Genomic DNA, 22,844 nt, shown 5'->3' on the forward strand with positions numbered 1-22,844 from the left:
CTCTCTCTCTCTCTCTGTGACTATCATAAATAAATAAAGAAAAAAAATATTAAAAAAAAAAATTAAGGTCACTGAATTGTAGGCTTACAAATGGCAAATTTTATGTTAAGTGTATTTTACAATAAAAATTAATGAAGCAAAACAATTTTTAAATTTTAAGAGAAACTTTCAAGTTAACAATTCTTGAATAAACAAAAAAAGAAAGAAAACAGCTGAAAAATATTTTTCCCAAACACAAAGGACTAATATACAGAATTCCTACAATTCAACAAAGAAGCATACTTAAACTCTGATTGATATTGCGGAAATATAAACAGTCAATAAATTTTAGAAAGCCTTCAACTAAAATAACATTAAAAATGCACATTACTATGTTTGTGCAGGCCCAAAATTCATACATTGAAAACTTAATGCCCAGAGTATTAGTGTTATGAGGTAGGATCTTTGGGAAGTGACTAGATCATTAGGGAAGAGCCCTCGTGAATGAGATTAGTGCCTTGTAACAGGCCCCAGAGAGCTAGCTTGCTCCTTCTGCTGTATCAGGATACAGGGGAAGACTGTGACCAAGAACAAGGCCATCCCCAGAACTGGCACTCTGATCTTCAACTTCCAGCCTCCAGAACAGCGAGAAATAAATTTCTGTTGCTATAAACTAACCAGTATCTGGTATTTTGTTATTAACAGCCTGAATGGATGAATGGGACTAAATCCAATTGAGTACTTTTGCACCTATCACACTGGAAACAATGACTTCTTTCTGTATGCTGGTTTCATGGGCTCTTTGCTACATACTCCCAAATAATTTTGCGGAGCCCCACAAAGGCTTTTAATAATAAAAGCGAGCCTAAGAACTTCACACACATGCACTTACTGAACTTTTACAACAACCAGAGAGATGAGTACTCCTTTTATATGTGAGGATACCGAGACAAGCTGCTTAATGTGCCCGAGATCTCAAACCAGTTGAAGAAAGGCCACGGTTCTCTCACCCTGGGGCAAACGTACCCCCACAGCCTGGATGCTGAAATACTGCCATTCAGAACCCCCTTTAATAACATCCAGCTGCTTCTATGACTGACAAGGACATATGCAGGGATGGTGCCGACAGTGCCCATAAGAGTATAAGCTGGCACAACTGTCATCCTCCTGATCAGACTACTGTAGCTCAAGATCAAACCTAAAATAGGGGCACCTGGTTGGCTCAGTCATCAGAGTGTGTGACTCTTGATCTCAGGGTTGAGAGTTCAAGCCCCATGTTGAGTATGGAGATACTTTAAAAAAATAAATAGACTCTTGGGATGCCCGAGTGGCTCAGGGGTTGAACGTCTGCCTTTGGCTCAGGGTATGATCCTGGTCCTGGGATCAAGTCACACATCAGCCTCCCAGCCTGCTTCTCCCTCTGCTTGTGTCTCTGCCTCTCTCTGTGTGTCTTTCATGCATAAATAAATAAAATCTTTAAAACTAAATAAATTCTTTTTTTTTTAATTTTTTTATTTATTTATGATAATCACAGAGAGAGAGAGAGAGAGAGAGAGAGGCAGAGACATAGGCAGAGGGAGAAGCAGGCTCCATGCACCGGGAGCCCGACGTGGGACTCGATCCCGGGTCTCCAGGATCGCACCCTGGGCCAAAGGCAGGCACCAAACCACTGCGCCACCCAGGGATCCCAAAACTAAGTAAATTCTTTTTTTTTTTCTTTTTTTTTTTTTTTTAATTTTTATTTATTTAAGAGAGAGAGAGAGAGAGAGGCAGAGACACAGGCAGAGGGAGAAGCAGGTTCCATGCACCGGGAGCCCGACGTGGGATTCGATCCCGGGTCTCCAGGATCACGCCCTGGGCCAAAGGCAGGCGCCAAACCGCTGCGCCACCCAGGGATCCCCCAAAACTAAGTAAATTCTTAAAAAAAAAATCAAACCTAAAATAAACAAAGAGGTACACTAATACACTAAGATTTTCACATTCAGATGTTCATGGATAAATTATTTAAAAATGGAAAAACAACAATCCAAATGGCCAAACTTAAAGGAATGACTGAATAAATGATAGCACAAATATTATGGGATACTGTACAGTTATCAAAAATCACATTCATAAAGTTTCAAGACAATGACTAAATGATGAAAGTATGTGATAATTACGAAGGTATCATATGGTCCATTAAAAATTGCATGTAAAAAGGCTGGGAGGAATATGCTAACGGTTAAGAGCAAACATGAACATGTTCATTGGGTGAGAAATTTGAGAAGGCTCACCACCATCCTCTAGTTCCTGAAGGGCAGGTGCCCAAAAACATACTGATTTTCTTCATGATAGGATTATGAGATCATTTTCTCCCATAACTATCACCTCTGAATTTTGAATGAAAAAAATTATATAAAAATGTTTAAAGGCGGGCAGCCTGGGTGGCTCAGCGGTTTAGCGCCACCTTCAGTCCAGGGTGTGATCCCAGAGACCCGGAATCCCTGCATGGAGTCTGCTTCTCCCTCTGCCTGTGTCTCTATGAATAAATAAATAAATAAATCTTTAAAAAAAAATGTTTAAAGGGAATAAGCCTGAAGCGCAATGGTAACAATGAAATGTCTCAAGGAAGCACCCCATTGGTTCACTCCCATCTTCCATCTCTGAAGAGTCTGGGTCTGCTCCTTCTCTGACCTACATACAATGAGGTCGTATTTACTAAGCTGCTCCCTGAGGACCAGTACCAGGTGCTTAAGGCATGCTTCTGGACTACTATGCCTTTATCAGCATGGGCCTGCTTTCATTCCAGCTGGGTGGACCCCAGGTGAGTCTGAGGAGGAGAGTGCCCACACTGACTCAGCCCCTATGGTGCAGGAAGATCTCAGCTCCAGGTGTGGGGTACTAGTGAGGACCATGGAAGGGTCAGTTGCCAAAAGCACTGTCACTGCTTCCTTGAAATGCTTCTCATAGCAAGCCAGGGGCCCTGGGCAGTCACTGTAGTAAGGACACAAGAGAAATAGGAAGAGGCAGTGGAATGGGGAGAGAGCGGCTGTGGCCTACTGTCTCTGGGCCCAGCTTCCCCTAAATGGAAGGTTTGGCTTTGGTCTGGACACTCCCCACCCAGAGCCTTGACTGAAGTACATTGCATTCTATCAGCTGGTCTCCACCTTGAACTTATAAAACCACAGACCATTCTACGGGTTCCACCAATGTGACAGAGGGAGGCCTTGGGGATGTTCTGGGCAAAGCCTGATGACAGCTACCTAGCCTTAGAGCTGGCCTGCATTCTCATGCCTCTGAGAACATGGGATAGATTGCCCAAGCCTGACTGCTCAAAACTGTTCCATTCATTCTCATCATTTTTCAAAAGATCCATGGAATAAGTCTTTACTTCTTTTATCAGTAGTATACAAAACCTCAATTAGGAAAGGGACAGGCGGGCAGCCCGGGTGGCTCAGCGGTTTGGCGCTGCCTTTAGCCCAGGGTGTGATCTTGGACACCCGGGATCGAGTCTCACGTCGGGCTCCCTGCATGGAGCCTGCTTCTCCCTGCCTCTCTATCTCTGTCTCTGTGTCTCTCATGAATAAATAAATAAAATCTTTAAAAAAAGAAAAAAAGAAAGAAAGAAAAGGGACAGGGCCAGATGGTACTGGCCAACCTTCCACTTAGCACCTAACAATTCAGTAGGCAAGGCCTGGGGTCACCAGCTGAACCTTCCCAGTCAGGGCTCCCATATCATCTACACACTGTACCCTGAGCCCTACCATCTCCAAGCCTGGAGAAATCTCAATAACTCATCCTCAAAACCAGACTGGATACTCCCAGATTTAAAATTTTTCAATGTGTACTGAAATACTACAAAAGTGTATCTTTCTGGGGATCCCTGAGTGGCTCAGCGGTTTAGCGCCTGCCTTTGGCCCAGGGTGCGATTCTGGAGTCCCAGGATCGAGTCCCGCATCGGGCTCCCAGCATGGAGCCTGCTTCTCCCTCCTCCTGTGTCTCTGCCTCTCTCTCTCTCTATGCCTATCATAGATGAATAAATAAATCTTAAAAAAAAAAAAGTGTATCTTTCCTTCATTATCCAAGTGATCATGAAAATAAATCATGAATCCAGTATCTGCTATTCAAGTTGCAAGGACTTTTAAAAAAAAAGGCACGACCTATAACCAGCATTAAGAAGAAAGCATCTACAGTAAGCACGTTCCATATTCTGCTTTGGCAAAGTAGCCAATCTGCCCTTAAGGAAAGATTCTGCACAATAATATAGAGTATGGACAGGCTGAGGTTCAGAGGGAAAGTGGGGATGAAAAGAGGAGGCAGTGAGTACAGAAGAACAGGGAGGAAGGGAGCACTCATGGAGAAGTCCCAGTTGTGAACCAAGGAGACTAGAAGCACACGGTGTCCAAGTGAGGCCACCGCATGGACACATGGTATGGCTCTGTGGGAAAGGGCAGGAAGAGAAACAGGGACAGGACTCCTTCACTTATAGCAATCATCTAGTAATCTAGGATGCTGGCAGCAGCAGAGGCCCCAAGAAACAGCGTGAGAGAAGGGCAGGAAACTAAACAGGGTCCATGCCTAAGAGCTCAGGGGAGTAGCAGCAGACAGGACTGAGTGGCACAAGGTCACAGAACCTGGGGCTGGGACACTGCACAGGGTCCAAAGGCTCAAGAGGCCAGTGGGTTCTAGGGCTGCCAAGTTTGAGGCCTGAGGACAGAGGAGAGACCTGGGGCTCAGTGTGAGGTAGTTCCAGAAGGGTAGAAGAAACTGGGATTGTGAATGAGTTAGTACAGGACGAGGCTCTCAAGGGGTGAGGAGATGAAAGGATGGAGAAAGAGAGACCCTAAATCAAGAGAACAGGAAGGCCACAAGAAGGCCGTTGTAAGAGTAAGCCTGGGCCCATCTGAAGGTAGAAGTCTGTGAGGCAGAGGGAGCAGGAGCTGTGGGTGTCACAGAGTAGAGGCAGAAGCCCCAAACAAGACACTGGGTAAGGGCACCAGGTGGGCCATTAGGTAAAGGGACTGGAAACCAACAGAAAGCATACAGTGGAGGCTACCAGGAATGAAGCCCCGGAATGCATGTGTCCAGAGGGTTAGACACACAGATGCAAAACCAGGCAGGGAAGCAAAGAAAAGATCTAGATGGGAATGGCCACCATCTCCCAAGAGGTCAGAGAAGGCAGCCCCGTCTGGACAAACAGGGCCAGGCACAGAGAAGTCGGGGAAGACAGGAACACAAACATACACTCCTTTCCTGAGGCAATAACCACAGATGTGGAAAGCTCGGGCACCCCAGAATGTCACAAAACCAGTGCAAAGACGGGATTCTACTCAGGCACCCGAGGCTAAGGTCCCTGCCTTATTATATCCTAGAGTAACAGCCCACTTCGGTGCGTCTGTTGGCTTTCTTACCTAACAGACTACTTGGGAGTGGAGAGGTAAGCCCAACACACATATCACCTTGAAGAATAATCTGGTAAGAAGTGGAAGTGTTCAATACTCACAGGAACAATAAGCCCTTGCCAAGTCAATAAATTAGCTTCATCAACCTGGATGTTACGGAAGTTTTTCATTCCACATTTGCGGATTTCTTCAAGCTCCTGTTGATTAACAAAGCATAAAGGGGTGTCAAACAGGGGAAAGCACCACACATTAAGATCCCTCCTGACTCCCTCAAATTAAAGCGAGTGCCAACACCACCGATGACCAAATTTCAGAGTGTGGACCAAACCACACCCAGTCCAGTAAAGAGGCCTGGAGCCACAGTGGTCCCTTCAACCCGTGCCCCAGACCGAGATAAGCCCCCACCTTGGTGACCCCTCAGAGCTCAGCGGAACAAACAACTGCCTTCTGCAGGCACATCACCTCCTCTTTGGGCTAATCACCAGACCTCTCTTTATACACCCTCGGGCCCCTGCACAGGGCAGCCATGCAGCAGGGGCACAAGAAAGGTACTATAGATTTGACTTCTCCCAACCAAGGTTTATTAAGCTGTGGGCCAGATGCTGAGGATATGAAGATAAAACTGGGGACTAGGAGCAAACATGTACGCACCACGTTTTCTACCCAGGACTGTAAGCTTGATTTCAGAGCTCTGCCTCAGCAAGGACACTCAGTGAAGAGAACAACTCTCCAGTCTGGGATGGGTTGGGGGACAGGAGCCTTTCACTGGGCCTCCACTTCCTCGGCTTCAAAACAGGGGCAGTAAGACCCAGAGTTGAACAAAGCAAAGGGGAAACTCTATTGTGCACAACAGAATCCTTTGCAAATGAAGGGTTACTATATAAACAGTCCATGTGGCAAATGTCATTTTGTCCAGAAAGCATTACCACTGTGTCTTAACTACGTCAGAGCCCTGCCTGAGAGGTCTTTAGTCTATAATCAACGGTCACTGGTTTTCCAATTGTGCATCACTGCTTCTCCAACAACTCAAGTCAACACCTGACAGGCATGATGACCCAAGACCCAATGTGTGCTGGCCTGCTCACATTCCCAATATTCTTCCATTCTCAGATACCTGCAGTGACACAATCCCTCTAATGTCCCAACCTGTTCTCTTGTTTTGGTACAAAAGCTTCCTCCACATCTCTTGGGTACCTTTTTCTGCATCACCAGAACACCACTCAGCTGAGCAGGGAGGACAGCTTCCTCAATGGCCCTGGCTTCCTCCTTGTTGGTCCAGCCTACGAACCCTTTTGCAACTGAGAAGCCCCTCTTTGTGTGGTGCTGTGGCTCACAATGGCACAGAGGCTCTAAACCAGCCTCTACTTCGAGCCCAAAAGATCCTTTGTACCCCCACATTCCCATTGCATAGGCAAGGGCCAAGTTTACAAGGCCCCCTGGGGGAACAATTCCAGAGGAAGTAGGAGGTGAGCCGGTGTTACAGGTTCTAAGTTGGAGGATGTGTGGTGTGCCTGGCATGGAGTGGGCTGAGAAGGACAGTGTATCAAATGAACATGCAAAACAAGCCATTGGGACATGCTGGTGCTTCATGGCAGGCGACACCCCCGACCGAGTTTCTTCCCACAGGGTGCTGCTGCTTGTCAACCCTAGCTGCCCACCACAACCATCTGGGCTTGGGCCCCGGCCCTGGAAATTCTGGTCCAGCAACTGTGGGGTAGTCTGAAATGGGAATTTTTAATAAGCTACACAGTGACAGGAGAGAGCCACTGCCACTGAGAGATGAGCTCCACTTCTAAGTAACACTCAGCTTCCATAAAGAAGCTAGTTGCAACGCTTGCGGTCCCTGGAATGGGGAAGGGGTGGTCTGGTCCCTCTTCCTGAGGCTGCAGAAGGAACAGCATGGAAACTGAGAGACTACTCAACCTGCCAACTGCCATCTGGTCCTCCTGCTAATGCCCAGGACTCACCAGAAACTCTCTCCTGGGGACAATGAAGCCTTCAGGATGAGAATAAATAAATCTCATTCTACCACTCTGCCCCACTCCCCAAACAGCATACAAGTTCCATGTGGGCAAGCTCAAGGGCAGGGATCTAAAAGCCCCCAGAGCTCATGGGCATGCTCAAATACTTGCTTAATTGTCAGGATAGTGAAGGGACGGGAGGCAGGGGACTGGGGAGGGAAAAAAAAGGGCTCTGGGATAGGAAAGGCTCTCCATGTATTTGATTTTCTGGTCCCTGCTGTAAGATACTAGTGTTAAGATTCCTGGCTAGAGACAGAAGATATGATGTCACTTAAGAGCTGAACCTACCAAGCTATCAGAAATATTTTATTTTATTTTATTTTATTTTATTTTATTTTATTTATGATAGTCACACAGAGAAAGAGAGAGAGGCAGAGACACAGGCAGAGGGAGAAGCAGGCTCCATGCACCGGGAGCCCGACGTGGGATTCGATCCCGGGTATCCAGGATCGCGCCCTGGGCCAAAGGCAGGTGCTAAACCGCTGCGCCACCCAGGGATCCCCTATTTTATTTTTTAAAGATTTTATTTATTCATTCATGAGAGACACAGAGAGAGGGGCAGACACACAGGCAGAGGGAGAAGCAGGCTCCATGCAGGGAGCCCAATGTGGGACTCAATCCTGGGGCTCCACGATCACACCCCAGGCCAAAGGCAGGTGCTAAACTGCTGAGCCACCCAGGCATCCCCCTATCAGAAATATTTTAAACCAAATATGGACAGGGAAACAATTCCAGATAGAACTTTGAAATTAGACAACCAATGAGATTATATTCAATTTTCATGGGAGGAAATAAATTTTAAAATAATCTGTACATATACTATATGGCTTCAGAAATCCACATACTAATGATAGAAAGTATTAGGAATAAACACAAGAATGTAAATTTCAAAAGAGTTGCAAAAATATGGCAAGATGAGACTCAACTGTAGGATGACAGTGAAAACCTGCATCTTGCTCAAGAAAAAGGAAGGAGTGGGCACTGTGGGCAGAGGTGCAGAGAGGGCACCTACTGGTACTCTGATATCAAGAGATAGATACATGAACACTGGGGCCACTGACTGGCTCGGCTGGTAGAAAACACAACCCAATCTCGGGCTCATGAATTCAAGCCCCACACTGGGCATGGAGACTTATGAGAGAAAGAGAGAAGTACATGCACAAAGATAAAAGCCAGACTGTTGTAGAGAACGCCATCCCTCCTGACACCTACCAGAGAAGTGTGACGCTAATGTTGGCAGAACTGGGAGCCTCAAGGACTCCAAAGTTCGGTTATCAATTGCTAGTCATCAGATAAACTCTCAACTTACCTTGCCATCAAGTTAAACTCACCAAAGAGCGGAAGAGGCAAACTCCTTTGCATAATCCTAACCAACAAGGAAGAAGTGATTATAAGGCAGAAGTGAGAGAAACCAAGATAAACAAACAAGCAAGCAAACCCTATAATCTCCAGGGAATGTTGGGCAGCCCTAGGAGAGCATTTCTCAACAGGGTGGCTCCGGTATTCAGGCAGGACTCTGCACTTGAGCATCCTGAGCCCTGCCCAATACATGCCAAGCATTGTGACACCACCCCACCCTGATTTCCCAACATCCTCTAGAGCCCCAGCTCCCAAGAACCACTGGCACCATAAGGGGCTAGGACACTAAAAGTCCTGCATTGCACAAGCAGGTCCTCCAGTCAAGAACTCTTTGGCCTAAAATGCCAATCACACTTCCTTCCACCAAGGAGAGCCTGAAGAAGATGAATTCAGGGGATTCCTGGGTGGCTCAGCGGTTTAGTGCCTGCCTTTGGCCTGGAGCGTGATCCTGGAGTCCCGGGATTGAGTCCCGCATTGGGCTCTCTGCATGGAGCCTGCTTCTCCCTCTGCCAGTCTCTGCCTCTCTCTCTCTCTCTCTCTATCATGAATAAATAAAATCTTAAAAAAAAAAAAAAAAAAAAAAAAGATGAATTCAAGTCATTCAGAGAAAAGACAGATTCATATGAAGGTCTGAGACTGGAAAAGGCAAGATGACTCAAGAGGCTTGACAAATCTTCAAGCAAAAGTGCACCCCTATAACAGAATGATGCTGAGAAGAACTGCGGATGGAATTTAAAGAAACCAATGTAGAGAATCCTTGGATGGCTCGGTGGTTTAGTCCCTGCCTTCGGGCCAGGGCATGGTCCTGGAGTCCTAGGATCAAGTCCCACATCAGGCTCCTTGCATGGAGCCTGCTTCTCTCTCTGCCTATGGCTCTGCATCTCTCTCTCTCTCTCTCTCTCTCTCATGAATAGATAAAATCTTTAAAAAATAAAAATAAACCAATGTAAATTCAGAGTTCAAATTCAAAAGGATATTATTAAAAATGATGGTAAAAGAGGGACCTGACAAAAGAAAACTGTGAGAGTGGACCAGCTCTAGAACACAGGAAGACCACAGCCAAGAACGACAGGAGCTTACAAAATATGCCCACAAAGGTTTGTTTCAGTTCTGCTCAGAGCAAGAAGCTGTCCTGGGTCAGCTGCTCCAGGCTGATGGCGCCATACTGACAAATCAAAAGAAGAGCATGAGGGAAAGCAGAAGGAGCCAACTAGCTCATTCCTTCTCCCGGCAGGGGGGTAGCAGGCTTCCCAGCCAGGGTAAGCAGTGAGGGAGAAAGACAGCAATGCTTCTCAAAATGAGGTCTGTTTCTGAGCCCAGAGGTGGATCTCAGTATATTGATGGAACCCAAAAGAGCATGGGTGTGCTGCCCAGCTCTTCAAAAGGGGAAAGCCCAGGGATCCATGGGTGCCAGGGCGTGATCCTGGAGTCCCAGGATGGAGTCCCCACATTGGGCTCCCTGCATGGAGCCTGCTTCTCCCTCTGCCTGTGTATCTGTCTCTCTGTGTCTCTCATAAATAAATAAATAAAATTGTTTAAAAAGGGGGGGAGGGGAGCCCACTGCCTAGGCTCCAGCCTAGAGAGCCTGATGACCATGCCAGGCAAGAGTGTGGCAAGTTCCAGAAACAGATTGCTGCCCAATAACAGGAGACAGCCATGACCCCAACAGGAGTGGATTGCTCCACATCCTGCATGGAAGCCTTACCTCATCCCTGAGAGAACAGGAGACAGCTATATACAGTGAGCTCTCTGTTACACAACACCAGTGTATACATCCGAGGTTGGGCAAAGTATTTAATAAAATCTTTTTTTCTTCTTTGAAAAAAAGAAAGGCAACCGTTCAAAATCTCCCAGACAAGCCTCACACAGGGCCTAAGAACCCTTCAGGAGCCCGTGCTTAAGTAGCCTGTGGCCACGGTCCTCTTTAAGAAATCCAGATAGATATACAAAGGAAAAATCAGTTGTGGAAGCTAGGGCTGCTTCAGATGTCAAATCAACACTATGGACAAGTCTCAAGGTAGGGGGTGCTTATATAATTTAAAAAAGCATATTTGATAGCACCCTATAATTTTACATTTGTTGAATGGAAAAAAGCACACTGTACCCCTATAAAGGAAACACAGAAAGTAAAGCTGAGCACCATCTTCTTGGCTCCTGAGAGGAGATTAGAAGAGCAAAGAAGCACTACTCTAGGAACATGGTGGTCAGAGCAAGGGAGACCCAGCAGGCAATAGCAGAGGGCAGTCAGTTCACGGAAGAGACGAACAGAGGAGGTCAGACAGGCCTTGAAGGATGGGGAAAAGCCAAACCAGTGCAGAGAAGAGAGAAGAGAACAGGTGTGCTCGCATGTAAGAAACGTATGCAGAGCCGTGGAAGGAAGAAATCACCAGGTGTTTTTGGGAAGCAGCTGGGAGCCAAATTTGGCTGGAGTGTTAACTAATGTTGGAGGACTCTCAGAGAGTACACCCGAAGGCCCCAGGGGAGTTATTCAACACTCATGTAGAGAGAGGTGGGGCAGAGAGGGAGGGTTGAGGGAGAAAGCCTATCTCATGCCTAGGCCTCATTCTAGACCTGCAGAATCAGAATCTCTAGAGTAAGGCTTAGGCACCTGTGCCAGGGGATCCCCACCCCAGTGACAGTGAGGTGCACCCCTGATTAAGAACCACTATGCTCATCCAATCCAGTCTTTTAGAAAGGAAGATACTGAGGCCCTGATTAATTCAGTGTCATTTCCATGACTAGAAATAAGCTCCTTAAAAGAGCTAACACCTCCCACTGTGCCAGGCACACAGAAGCAAGTAAGGAATCCTTTTTACTGCAACCAGTCTGTGGTAACAGAAACCTGGAAATCGTTCTGAACTTTTTTAAAAAAATGAATGCTTACTATGACTCATTGTTTTATTTTACTGTTCTCTGCTCTGAAGATTCCTATAGACAAACAATCACTATATTGCAATCCCCAATCATTCTCTTCAACACTACTTTTATATATTATACAGAGAAACAATGTTCTGATTTGACAAGTGGTTGCTTCAACAGCTGTCAAACTGTCAGTTTGAAAGCTAGAAATTAGAAAGAGCAGAGGCCTCTTGAGCCAAACAGGCATGGGCTTAAACCCAGGCCCCACCCTTCATACTACCCGAAGCTCCAAGTCTACTGTCTTACCTGAAAAATAGGAAACCAACTTCACAGGGCTCTACTGAGAATTACGAGAAACTTTATACAGTGCTTAACACTTAGCACCCCTCGTAGATATTCAATAAATGTTAGTTTCATTCCCTTCCGTAATTGTATCACCATAGTTCTTAAAATCCAAGACAGTGTCAAGGCACCAACATATATTCCCTACTCTACATAACAGGGAATAGCCACGATATGGCGTTCACAGCCTATGAACAGAACTCACAAGGCCTTAAATTAGAAATGAATATAGGGGTGCTTGGGTGGCTCAGTCAGTTAAGCATGTGCCTTCAGCTTAGGTCATGGTCTCAGAGTCCTGGGATTGAGCTCCAGCACCAGGCTCCCTGCTCAGCAGGGAGTCTGCTTCTCCCTCTCCCACTTGTGTGCTCGCTCACTCTATCCTCAAATAAATAAATAATCTTAAAAAAAAAAAAAAAAAGCTTGTCATGTTTAAAAAAAAGAAATGAATGTTTATAGTTTTTGGCACAAAGCTTTTCCAGAAATGACCTGATCAACTATATCTCAATGAAAGAAACAAAGAAAGAAAGACAAACATAAGGCAGAGGAGTTGCTAAGAATACATCACCACCACACTCCCCTTTGGAGGGCAAGGATTAGTGTCATCACCTTCAAAATCCCATAAAAAAAAAAAAAAAAAACAGAAATGGAAAAACAAAACAAAAAACACACAAAAATGGAGAGATGCTAGGGAAGAGGTGGTCCTCTAGGAAAGAGCCAGTTATTTCTGGAGGCAATCTCCAGAAATGAAGATGCTAGGGAAGGCACGTACCTTTGATGCATGAGATATGCACCCAAAGTAGCCCTGTGAAAAGCAAGAGCAAGACCCTGAGAGAAGCGTGAGAGGTGGTTGGTTACAACAACACTCTGCAGTTTTTAAAATCAACAGCACATAGAATAGGATTGAAGCTCAAGACACCCTTGGAGACAGGCAGGTCAGGCATACTGGCTTCACCTTACAACTGGTAAAACTGAAATTCAGAAAGGCCCAAGTCACCTTCTACAGGGTATGGCCAGAGACAGAAGGAAAATCTCTCTCAGCCACACAAACCAGCAGGTGAGCATGGGAAGACTTCCCCTAGAAACAGGCGGCACAGGGGCTCCTATTTCCTGAGCAGGACCTTGGGAAGGCTTAGCTTGCTGTGGAATAGCACTTCCCCAGATTCATACTGACAAAAGCATGAGCATATACAGCATTTGCCCTAGCCGTTCACAACCAGTCATTAACTGTTTATGTTGTGCAAGGAATGTTTCTAGGCTCTTCTTTGTCCAGGCAAAATGAAACCTAGCAGATGAAGCTAGAGGTCTATGGGAAAGTTACACAAACCTGCCTTAAATCTAAATACAGTATGACTCTCAAGTACCAGCTACACAATTTGTAGGCCATCAATCATTTGAAAAAGCTACTTCCTACTTTTTTGTGTGACGGGAGCCAAGTAACTAATTTTGACAGAAATGCACGGTTTTGTTTTTTTTTAAGATTTTATTAAAAAATAATAAAAAAATTTAAAAAAAGATTTTATTTATTTATTCATGAGAGACACAGAGAGAGGGAGGTAGAGACATAGGCAGAAGGAGAAGCAGGCTCCATGCGGGAAGCCCAATGTAGGACTCAATCCCGGGACTCCAGGATCACACCCTGAGCCAAAGGCAGACACTCAACCTCTACGCCACCCAGGCATCCCAGAAATGTGCTTTTCCATGCTTGCACAAACAACCAGTGGCAATGACACCAAATCATGACTTTAATATGATTCAAAATGCTATACATCGAAACATAAGGTTTCAGAGCACCCCAAACATGGTTCCCTTATTTCAATTAATACTTAGCAAAGGGGGCAGAACCCACAATAACACATGACCCCTTCCATGGGTCATCAGTATACCATCTTACCCTTAGTTATTATCACAACTAATACACTTAACTACTATTATAACTCTACAAAGTAGTTTCATTACCCCATTACAGAATCAGGACACTGAGGCTCAAGGTGACAACACAAAGTCCGTAGCAGAGGTTACAATCTGAACACCAGTCCCTGTTATTCGACCACAGCACATTGCTCCAGGGTGGTGAGCACTTGTCAAGAGGTCATCTAAGAGGATAAGGCTGAAGAGGATTCAGAACAGCCTTATAGAAAGGCATTGCCCACACACCTTTGGGCAGGTGTGGCCCGGACCCCAGCCAAGTGGGCTCTCACGCCAGCTCCACACACAGTCAGCTTCTGGATGTGGGCCTTGCCCCTGGAATATGTTTCTGTCCCCATCAGAAGAGGGTTGTGTCTGGCATTCTTGACCTACATCACATACTCCAGGGTCCAGCGCCCCAGCATGAGTGACTGGAATGTGATTCCCGTGTGTAAAACATGTGGCAGGTCTCCTTCTGTAAGCTTAGCTTTCCTGTGCTGAGTTTTCTTAACAAGAGGTACACTGGTGTGAAGGAGATATTTTACAAACCATGTCAGAAAGGACTCAGGCTGTTCAACTTCTGAGCTGTACCCACTCTCCATTCCTGTGATAGAATCAGGCAGCACTCCTTCTCAGAAAGCCAGCACCACCATGAGCACTGGATTGGACATTACTGATTGCTTTGCTTGCACACGTGCCTGCTGGGCCAGGGCTGTCAAAACAGTATTTCACTCCTCTGTTTAACTATGCTGGTAAAGAACTGGGGAAAAAAATCTGACAAGATCATGAAGTACAGAAAACTATAATCAACACAGACCTGGAAATGTTAAAAAACTGAACAAAACCCAAACCACCACCTAACCTGAAATGAATTCTCCTCCTCTCTACCGTGTCCTTCCTTAAAAAGCCAAAAGCGGCCTGTGAAGAGCAGGAGAGAGACCCTGAGAGCAGGGGGGCCGGGGCAGTGAGTGTGGCTGGCTCTACTGTAAGCCTGTGGGAGGTGCCCCCCAAGCCTCAGCCTCCCGTCTGTCAGGGGGCGGCTCCTCACAGCTCCGGAATTCTAAAGAGACTGTGGCAAGGGCCAAGAGGAAAAACGGAATCGCCACCCGAAGTAACCTTTCTTAACTTTGTGCTTCTGGGCTGAAAAAGAAGACAAAAAGCAATAGTATTATTTCTGGGGTTGTAACTACTTCCAGAGTTTCCTTCAGGGCAGCTCAGTGGACTGAGCATACAACTCTTGGTTTCCACTCAGGTCATGATCTCAGGGTTGTGGGATCGGCCCAGTGTTGGGCTCTACACTCAGGGCCGAGTCTGCCTGGGATTCTCTCCCTTTCTCTCCCTCTCTTGCGCATTTATGTGTGTTCTCTCTTAAATAAAAAAATTAAAAACTCTTAAAAAAAAAAAAAGTTCCCTTCAAATTCCTACCTCCTACTCCCAGCTCAGCACCTTTCAGTGCCTTCTACAGCACCCAGGCCTCATCTTTGGACACAGTGACAGTCACTGCACTGCAAATCCATGCAGGACTGAAAGAGGTAATACAGGGAGAGTCTGAAGACAAATTTTGAATTCAAGAGCTTTTTTTAAAAAAGATTTTATTTATTTATTCATGAGAGACAGAGAGAGAGAGGCAGAGACATAGGCAGAAGGAGAAGCAGGCTTCCTGAGGGGAGCCTGACGTGGGACTTGATTCTGGACCCTGGGATCACACCCTGAGTCAAAGGCAGACAATCAACTGCTGAGCCACCCAGGTGTCCCTTCAAGAGCTTTTCAATATTGATGGGAAAAAGTGTATATTTTTAAACAAAGACACATTCACACAACTGTCTTAAGACATTTTTTGCTAACCCTAAAAAACAGGTTATTTTGAGAGGCAGAAGAGTAGGGAGGGAAAGAGAATGGGCTCTACCTATAGTGAGGTCATGTCCAGGAATGTTGCCCCTACCTGACCCAACCCACATTTCAGCACCAGGCCCTCCCCTCCTGCTAGGCTGCTCTCCTCACTGCCCTGGGCCGTGTCTTGTTGACTCCAGATGACAATAATAATCTACACATATCTCACACTGAGAATGTGCTAAACACTCTCCAGAACATGTGATATATGTTAACTTATTTCACCTTCACATACAGATGAAGTATACTAATGCATAGAGTATAACTTGCCCAAGTTCTTCCAACTAAGATGTGGCAGGCCCAGGACATGCAAGTTCCAAAACCCCAGCTCTTAACCAGTATACTGTATTCTCCCTCTAAAAGCTTTGTCCTAAATGAAAGACCCTTTCCTCCTCCCTTTTTATTGGGATGAAGATTAGGTTTATCCATGCCCTTAAGAACAGACAGAGCAAGGCTGGCTACAGGAAGCCTGGAGGTAAAAGCTCTCACATGTGAGCAGCTTGCTGCTTCTCCTGGATCCTGAAGCTAAGGATATGTCTGACCCCCTCAACTGAAAGGCCCAGGCATTTCTTTGCCACCTGTCCTTAAACCAATCAGCGTCACTCTCCGAGACACCCCTTCATGGAGAGACTAGACTTCCAGTAGACAGCCAGAGAACTTAGCCCTGCCAGGGTAGAGGGAGGAAGGAAAGGCTCATAGTTCTGGAGGGCGAGATGCACTGGATATACCAACCTAGGGTAAAACCAGCCCACTTACCCAGTGCTTCTAGAAAATTCCTCAGGCTTGAGCTAACTAAAACCTAAGAAAGGGACAGCACAAAGTCAGAAGCAGGTAGCCATACTGGGAGGTAGGTGAACTGTCATCAGGGTTCCTCAGGTTATCTCTTGTAGCCACTGCCCACACCCACTTTGAGGGATGAAAGCTACTCAACCTCACTGCCTGCCGGGCCCCTCCTCTCTTCGAAAACCCAAATCCTTGCTTATTCTTCAAGAGCCAGACCAAGTTCCACCTTCTCAATGTCAGAGGATCTTTCCCTCCCCTATACTCCATTATTCAGCTGGCATACATCCAGCATACAGTGGACAGACCAGGATTTCTTTGTTCTAGACATATGCCATCTTTCTCCCTCACTGAGCTCTTGAGTGCAGAGCCAAGAGGAGGTGCCCTGTGAGACGAGTTTTTTTTTTTCTTCTTAGAGATTTTATTTATTTATGAGAGACAGAGAGAGAGAGAGAGAGAGAGAGAGAGAGGCAGAGATATAGGCAAAGGGAGAAGCAGGCTCCATGCAGGGGGCCAGTTTGGGACTCGATACCGGGACTCCAGGATCACGCCCTGAGCCGAAGGCGTTGCTCAACTGCTGAGCCACCCAAGCGTCCCCCTGAGCTGAACCTTAAAGGACAAAAAATTACCCTGATGCAGAGAAGAGGCAGGGATGTCCACTAAGAGACCCAGGAGTGCAAAGCATGTTTAGGGGGGAATCCCATGGGCAAGCAGGGAAAGAGAATGATGAGATCAGACCTTGAAGGAACATGCTAAGGAATGTGGGTTTTTAAATACACAGCCCTAAAAAAAACAAAACAAACAAACAAAAAAAACAACAAAACAGTCCTGACCTCCTGATTTTGGTTCCAATCTCTGAGAACAGGGCCTGAGCCCTGAGCATATGCACTTCTCTCTGATGAACTACTGATTAGAAATCATGTGGGACTGAGGATAGACTAGTGAGGAATAAGAGGAAGCCACTGAGGAATCCGATGCAGGTGTCCTACCACAATGGATGGCCTGAACTAAGGGAGCGGTAGTGGGTATGGAGAAAAAACTTGCGGAGACCAGAGATAAAGGCCTCCTTCACCAGTACCTGGCAAGTGGCTAGATATGGAATGATGGGGCAAGGAGGGCTTCCCCAGGTTCTTCCTTGGGTCACTGAGTAGACTAATGGATCATTAAGGAAGGTAAAACAGGAGAGGCATGGGGCACAGGAAGTGTGTGGACAGCTACAGGTTTATGTGCCATTCAAAGGGAAGCTCTTAAGGTAGTTAAATACAAAGTCTAGGCTCCTGAGAGATATCCTGGGGTTCTCTAAGTTTAATCCCTTAGTATTACAGAAAAGAAAACAGAAAAGTCTTGAACATTTAGTGATACTTTTCTTTCTTTTTTTTTTTTTTTTAATTTATGATAGTCACAGAGGGGGAGAGAGAGAGAAAGAGAGAGAGAGAGAGGCAGAGACATAGGCAGAGGGAGAAGCAGGCTCCATGCACCGGGAGCCCGACGTGGGACTCGATCCCGGGTCTCCAGGATCACGCCCTGGGCCAAAGGCAGGCGCTACACCGCTGTGCCACCCAGGGATCCCTAGTGATACTTTTCAATGGAATCAGAATACGTCCAAGTGACTTGGTACAATACAATGCTAATTTGACAAATTCTTGATAGAGTTGTAACAAAATCAGAATAGGCCCAAACACCCTGAAACAAATGTTTTTGTTCTAGTATAGACCTTAAGAAAGGTCACAAATGCTGCAACAACCGAGTACACTCTTTTCCAGGGCCTGTCCCAATTTTCTTTTAATGGAGAAACATTTACAATGAATGTCATTAAGAGAGGCTGAAATAGTCACAACTTACTGGGATTTTACATTTAGGATTTTTTTAAAAATACAATGCTTTTCTGAATTCCCCAAAATTCAGTGGATTCAGGACACTTATATTGGCATAACATCATCTGGAAAACTCCCCTCACCTTCTGACACACACAACACATCTACCAGACATGATTGTGTTAATCACCCAACTTCAGAGAACATTAACTGGTACTCAAAAGCAAACCAGTTTATTGCAAACCAAGGAAAGAACTGTTATTTAGTGACTCCTTTTACTTATTCATGTGTAATTATGGACTGTGAGAAAGTACAATATGGAGTTTTGTCTGAACATTATTTATTTATTTTTTAGATTTATTTATTTTAGGGCACCCCAGGTGGTTCAGCGGTTTAGCGCCACCTTCAGCCCAGGGCGTCATCCTGGAGTCCTGGGATTGAGGCTCACATCAGGCTCCCTGCATGGAGCCTGCTTTTCCCTTTGTGTGTCTCTGCCTCTCTGTGTGTCTCTCATGAATAAATAAATATTTTTTAAAAAAAAGATTTCCTTATTTTATAAAAAAAAGCACAAGTGTGAGTGGGGGAGGGGCAGGGGGAGAGCATCCCAAGCAAACTCCCTGCTAAGGGCAGAGCTGCCACAGGGGCTGGGTCCCATGACCCATGAGATCACGACCTGAGCCGAAATCACTATTTGGATGGCGACTGAGCAACCCAGGCACCTCGACTGAACATTTTTTTTTAAGATTTTATTCATTTATTCATGAGAGAAACAGAGAGAGAGAGAGAGAGAGAGAGGCAGAGACACAGGCAGAGGGAGAAACAGGCTCCATGCAAGGAGTCTGACGTGGGACTTGATCCCGGGACTCCAGGATCACGCCCTGAGCCAAAGGCAGGCGCCAAACCGCTGAGCCACCCAGGGAGCCCCTCTGACTGAACATTATTAACACAGCATTAAAAGGTTGCTACAAATCTCAATTCCTTATCTCAACAGTTATACCATAACAACTAATAAAATGTCACCCCACCTCCTTAAATTCACAATTTTCCCCACTTGGAAAAGGCATTCTGGGAAGATACTCAGCTGGAGGGTCCTCAGGGGAGATGTGTAGAGGTGTACAATTAGAGGCTGAAAAGAAATGATCAGACTGCAGTTAATTTCCTTAGCCACACCTACAGGTTTCACTTTTGTAGCTATTTCCCTTCCTGATAGAAGCAATGGTTACATTTGCATTGTTGCCATCAATGCTGAATTTGCTGCCTGCAAATTAAAATGTATTTAGCGTTTTATTAACATTGTAATTCCTAAAAGGGGTTCTGAAAAAGGCTAATCCTTTTGGCAAATGTTTTTTAAATTAAAGACTTTATCATACTCACTTTGTCTAAAATAACTTCTCAGCCCAGTATATGCAAATTACTCTACTTCTAATAATGTATCTTGTGCTATCTGCAAACAGTCCATTGTTACAAAGAAATCTTTGTGAGTGTCTTGGATAATAGTTTTTGAGGAAATGGAAAGTCCTTTAAGAGATGTAATTCATTTGATTATTCAACATGTTTCTTTAAGATTTTATGTGAGAGACAGAGCATACAAGCAGAGGAGGGGCTTCGTACAAGCAGGGGAGGGGCAGAAGAAGTGGACACTCAGGGCTGGATCCCAGGACTCCAGAGCCCAAGACAGATGCCAATCAAGTGAGCCACCCAAGTGCCCCTCAGCATGTTTCTTTCATCATCCACAACACCTTGTATTATTTTCACTCCATGTATTGATCGACATGCATCAATAATTTCGGATGTTATTTTTTTTAAGATTTTTTTTATTCATTCATGATAGAGAGAGAGAGAGAGGGAGAGACAGGCAGAGGGAGAAGCAGGCCCCATGCCAGGAGCCCAACACGGACTCGACCGGGACTCCAGGATCACGTCCCTGGGGCCAAAGGCAGGAGCTAAGCCGCTGAGCCACCCAGGGATCCTCCAGTATGTTATTTTTTTTTTTTTAAGATTGTATTTATTTATTCATGAGAGAAACACACAGAGAGAGAGAGGCAGAGACACAGGCAGAGGGAGAAGCAGGCTCCACGCAGAAAGCCTGATGTGGGACTCGATCCAGGGTCTCCAGGATCATGCCCTGGGCTGCAGGCAGCGCTAAACCGCTGAGCCACCGGGGCTGCCCCAGTATGTTATTTTTTAAAACTAACCAGCTTAAACTCTGATTTCTCAGAGCCAAGGATTTGCATCATGTAATCAGGATTCCTCTACTGAATTGAAAGAATTTCCAAAAAAGAAAGAATTTCCAACCACAACTCAAGAAACTACATACATAGTCTTCCAAGCATCCTTAGGTAAAAAAAGGGGACATTGATCTTGGCATTTGAAGCTAGGGAGATTTAACATCTTATCTCTCCCCACGCTGGTCTGCTTGCTACCCCATCTTAGGTAATATCCAACCTATCTAAGCCTCACAATTCTCTCTCATTCGTAAAATAACAATGGCAATACGCTAACTCTAAGTTTTATTGAAAAGAATTAATGCAAATGACCTAGCACTTAAAAATACGGTTAATGTTACATTTTTCTAAGGTCCAATTTTTGGAAACACAAAAACAATTTAAAAACCAGGGATGCCAGGGTGGATAAGTGGTTTAGTGCCTGCCTTCAGCGGGGGCATGATCCTGGAGTCCCCAGATGGAGTCCCCCATGGGGCTCCCCACAGGGAGCCTGCTTCTCTCTCTGGCTATGTCTCTGCCTCTCTACTGTGTGTCTCTCATGAATAAATTAAAAAAGAATTAATAATTTAAAAACCACAGTAACTCCCCTCTCAGACCCCTGGAAGTCTGGGAACCCCAAACTAGGTCACCTAGGGTAGACTAGGGGATACCATACAAGGATAAATTAGGTCAAAATTCCTGTCCTTAAGGAACTCAAAACCCAGTAGGAAAGGCAAGTCTAACACAAATCTGATTGAGACAAAATCTCAAATAGAAACATAAAATGCCGTGGTCACACAAAGGAGGAAACAACTTATTCTGAAGGAGGATGGGGGTGAAGGCCTCACAGAGTATCTGGTATTAGAATTGAGGAGAGTAAAGGGGAAGGCAGCCTTTCTCTGGAAGATCAAACAGCATGTGGAAAGGAAGACCACATAGCAACTGAGTAAGAGCAGGGGACTCTGGGGTCAAATAGAAGTGAGTGAGATCACATCCCACTCTCCCTAGTTAGGAAAAACTAGGGCAACCCAACAAATCTCTCAGCATTCCGTTTTCCCACCTACAAAATGGGAATAATGTCTACTTTTCAGGGAAGATTAAACATGATCATGAATGTGAAGTACTGGGCTGCTCAAAGTAACAGCTTTTTTAAAAAGCAGCTACTATGATTTAGAAGGGTAGTGGGAAAACAAGGGGAAGGAGATGAGGCTAAACAGATTACTTTCAATCAGCCTAAGAAAGATCTTGCATGCCAAATAAGTTAGGATTAACTGCTGAGGACAATAAGATCACAGAGGTCTCAACAGGAGTCAAAGGATTAAATAGTTGCTTTAGCAAAAGAACTTTGGTGTCCAGAAAGGGGAATCAGAGAAAAGGAAAACTTGCAAAGGCATCTGAGAGATGAGAGTACGGATTCCGGTAATTTCAGTAAGACTAGGAAGGAAAGCACACTCAAGAAGTCTCTCTAAAGTAAAATCTACAAGTCTTGATGGGTGACTGCATTTGAGGAGCAGAGTACGGAAATAAGTAAATAACAGTCCTCTCATCTAGATGACTGGTGGGTGAATGGTGGTGTCACCGGCAGAAAAAAGACGAAGAGATGTCTGGAATCTGCTGACTGTTCTTTTGTGCTCACTTCCAATCCAGTTTTATGAAGTTAAATGTCGTCTCCAGCCCTTAGCGAACAAAAGAAAGGAAACGTTCGCAGGGAGGGAGGGAGGGCCCAGAGGCCGTGACTCCCAAGTTCAATGTCTAGTTCCACCAAGCACCGCTCTCTGCCCAAGAGGAACCTCAGCTCTTTATCTCCTCTCAGGAAATCAGCTCCTGGGCCTTTTTATTTCCGGCCCGGTGCAACCCGGCAGCACTCTCCGGGCGCGGACTCACAAATCTTGGGCCAGGTCTGCTCCGGCGACCGCCGGCAAACATACTCGGGAAAGAACCGAGCCAGTTTAGCATCTGTATTCCTCGCCAAAGGAGCCACTTAGCAAGAAGGCACCCCCGCTGCATGCAAAATACAAAGTACCAAGTTATTTTTATAAACTTTGGCCGGTTTGGGTTCGAACGACTGAAGCCAACCCCCACCCCACCCCCCAATAATGGCACTTTTGCTTCAGCAGGGAAAGGAGATCCGGAGGATTTTAAGTGGTACGTCGAAAAGGGGGCCGGGAAGGAGAACAGCGCCGCGAACGCGGCCGACCCCACGCCTTCCTGGAGTTGGAACTTGCCCGCTGTGTGACTCTGCAGTCACAAGGCGACAGTTTGCTGGGACCCAGAGCAATTCCAAACGACCCACCAACAAACTGACCTAAC

At 45.6% G+C, this 22,844-nt stretch overlaps 2 protein-coding genes across 5 annotated transcripts in view; both read right to left on the reverse strand.

The window, feature by feature from the left end:
- LOC144299440 (uncharacterized) overlaps positions 1-22,844 on the reverse strand; it is a 130,514-nt gene that overhangs the window by 56,109 nt on the left and 51,561 nt on the right. The gene's annotated exons all lie outside the window — the stretch shown is intronic.
- The window catches only part of UBE2L3 (ubiquitin conjugating enzyme E2 L3), a 74,950-nt gene that overhangs the window by 42,699 nt on the left and 9,407 nt on the right, over positions 1-22,844 (reverse strand). For 2 of the 4 annotated variants that reach the window (XM_077874584.1, XM_077874586.1), the window contains exon 2: positions 5,462-5,557. The exons of 1 other annotated variant lie outside the window; for it this stretch is intronic. In XM_077874584.1, coding sequence (XP_077730710.1) covers positions 5,462-5,557 — 96 coding nt within the window. Of the gene's footprint in view, positions 1-5,461; positions 5,558-19,355; positions 19,410-22,844 lie in introns of those variants that run through there. One more of the 4 variants, XM_077874585.1, reaches the window with a different exon arrangement.

Source organism: Canis aureus, chromosome 27 (assembly GCF_053574225.1).
Source record: "Canis aureus isolate CA01 chromosome 27, VMU_Caureus_v.1.0, whole genome shotgun sequence".
Taxonomy (NCBI): Eukaryota; Metazoa; Chordata; class Mammalia; order Carnivora; family Canidae; genus Canis; species Canis aureus.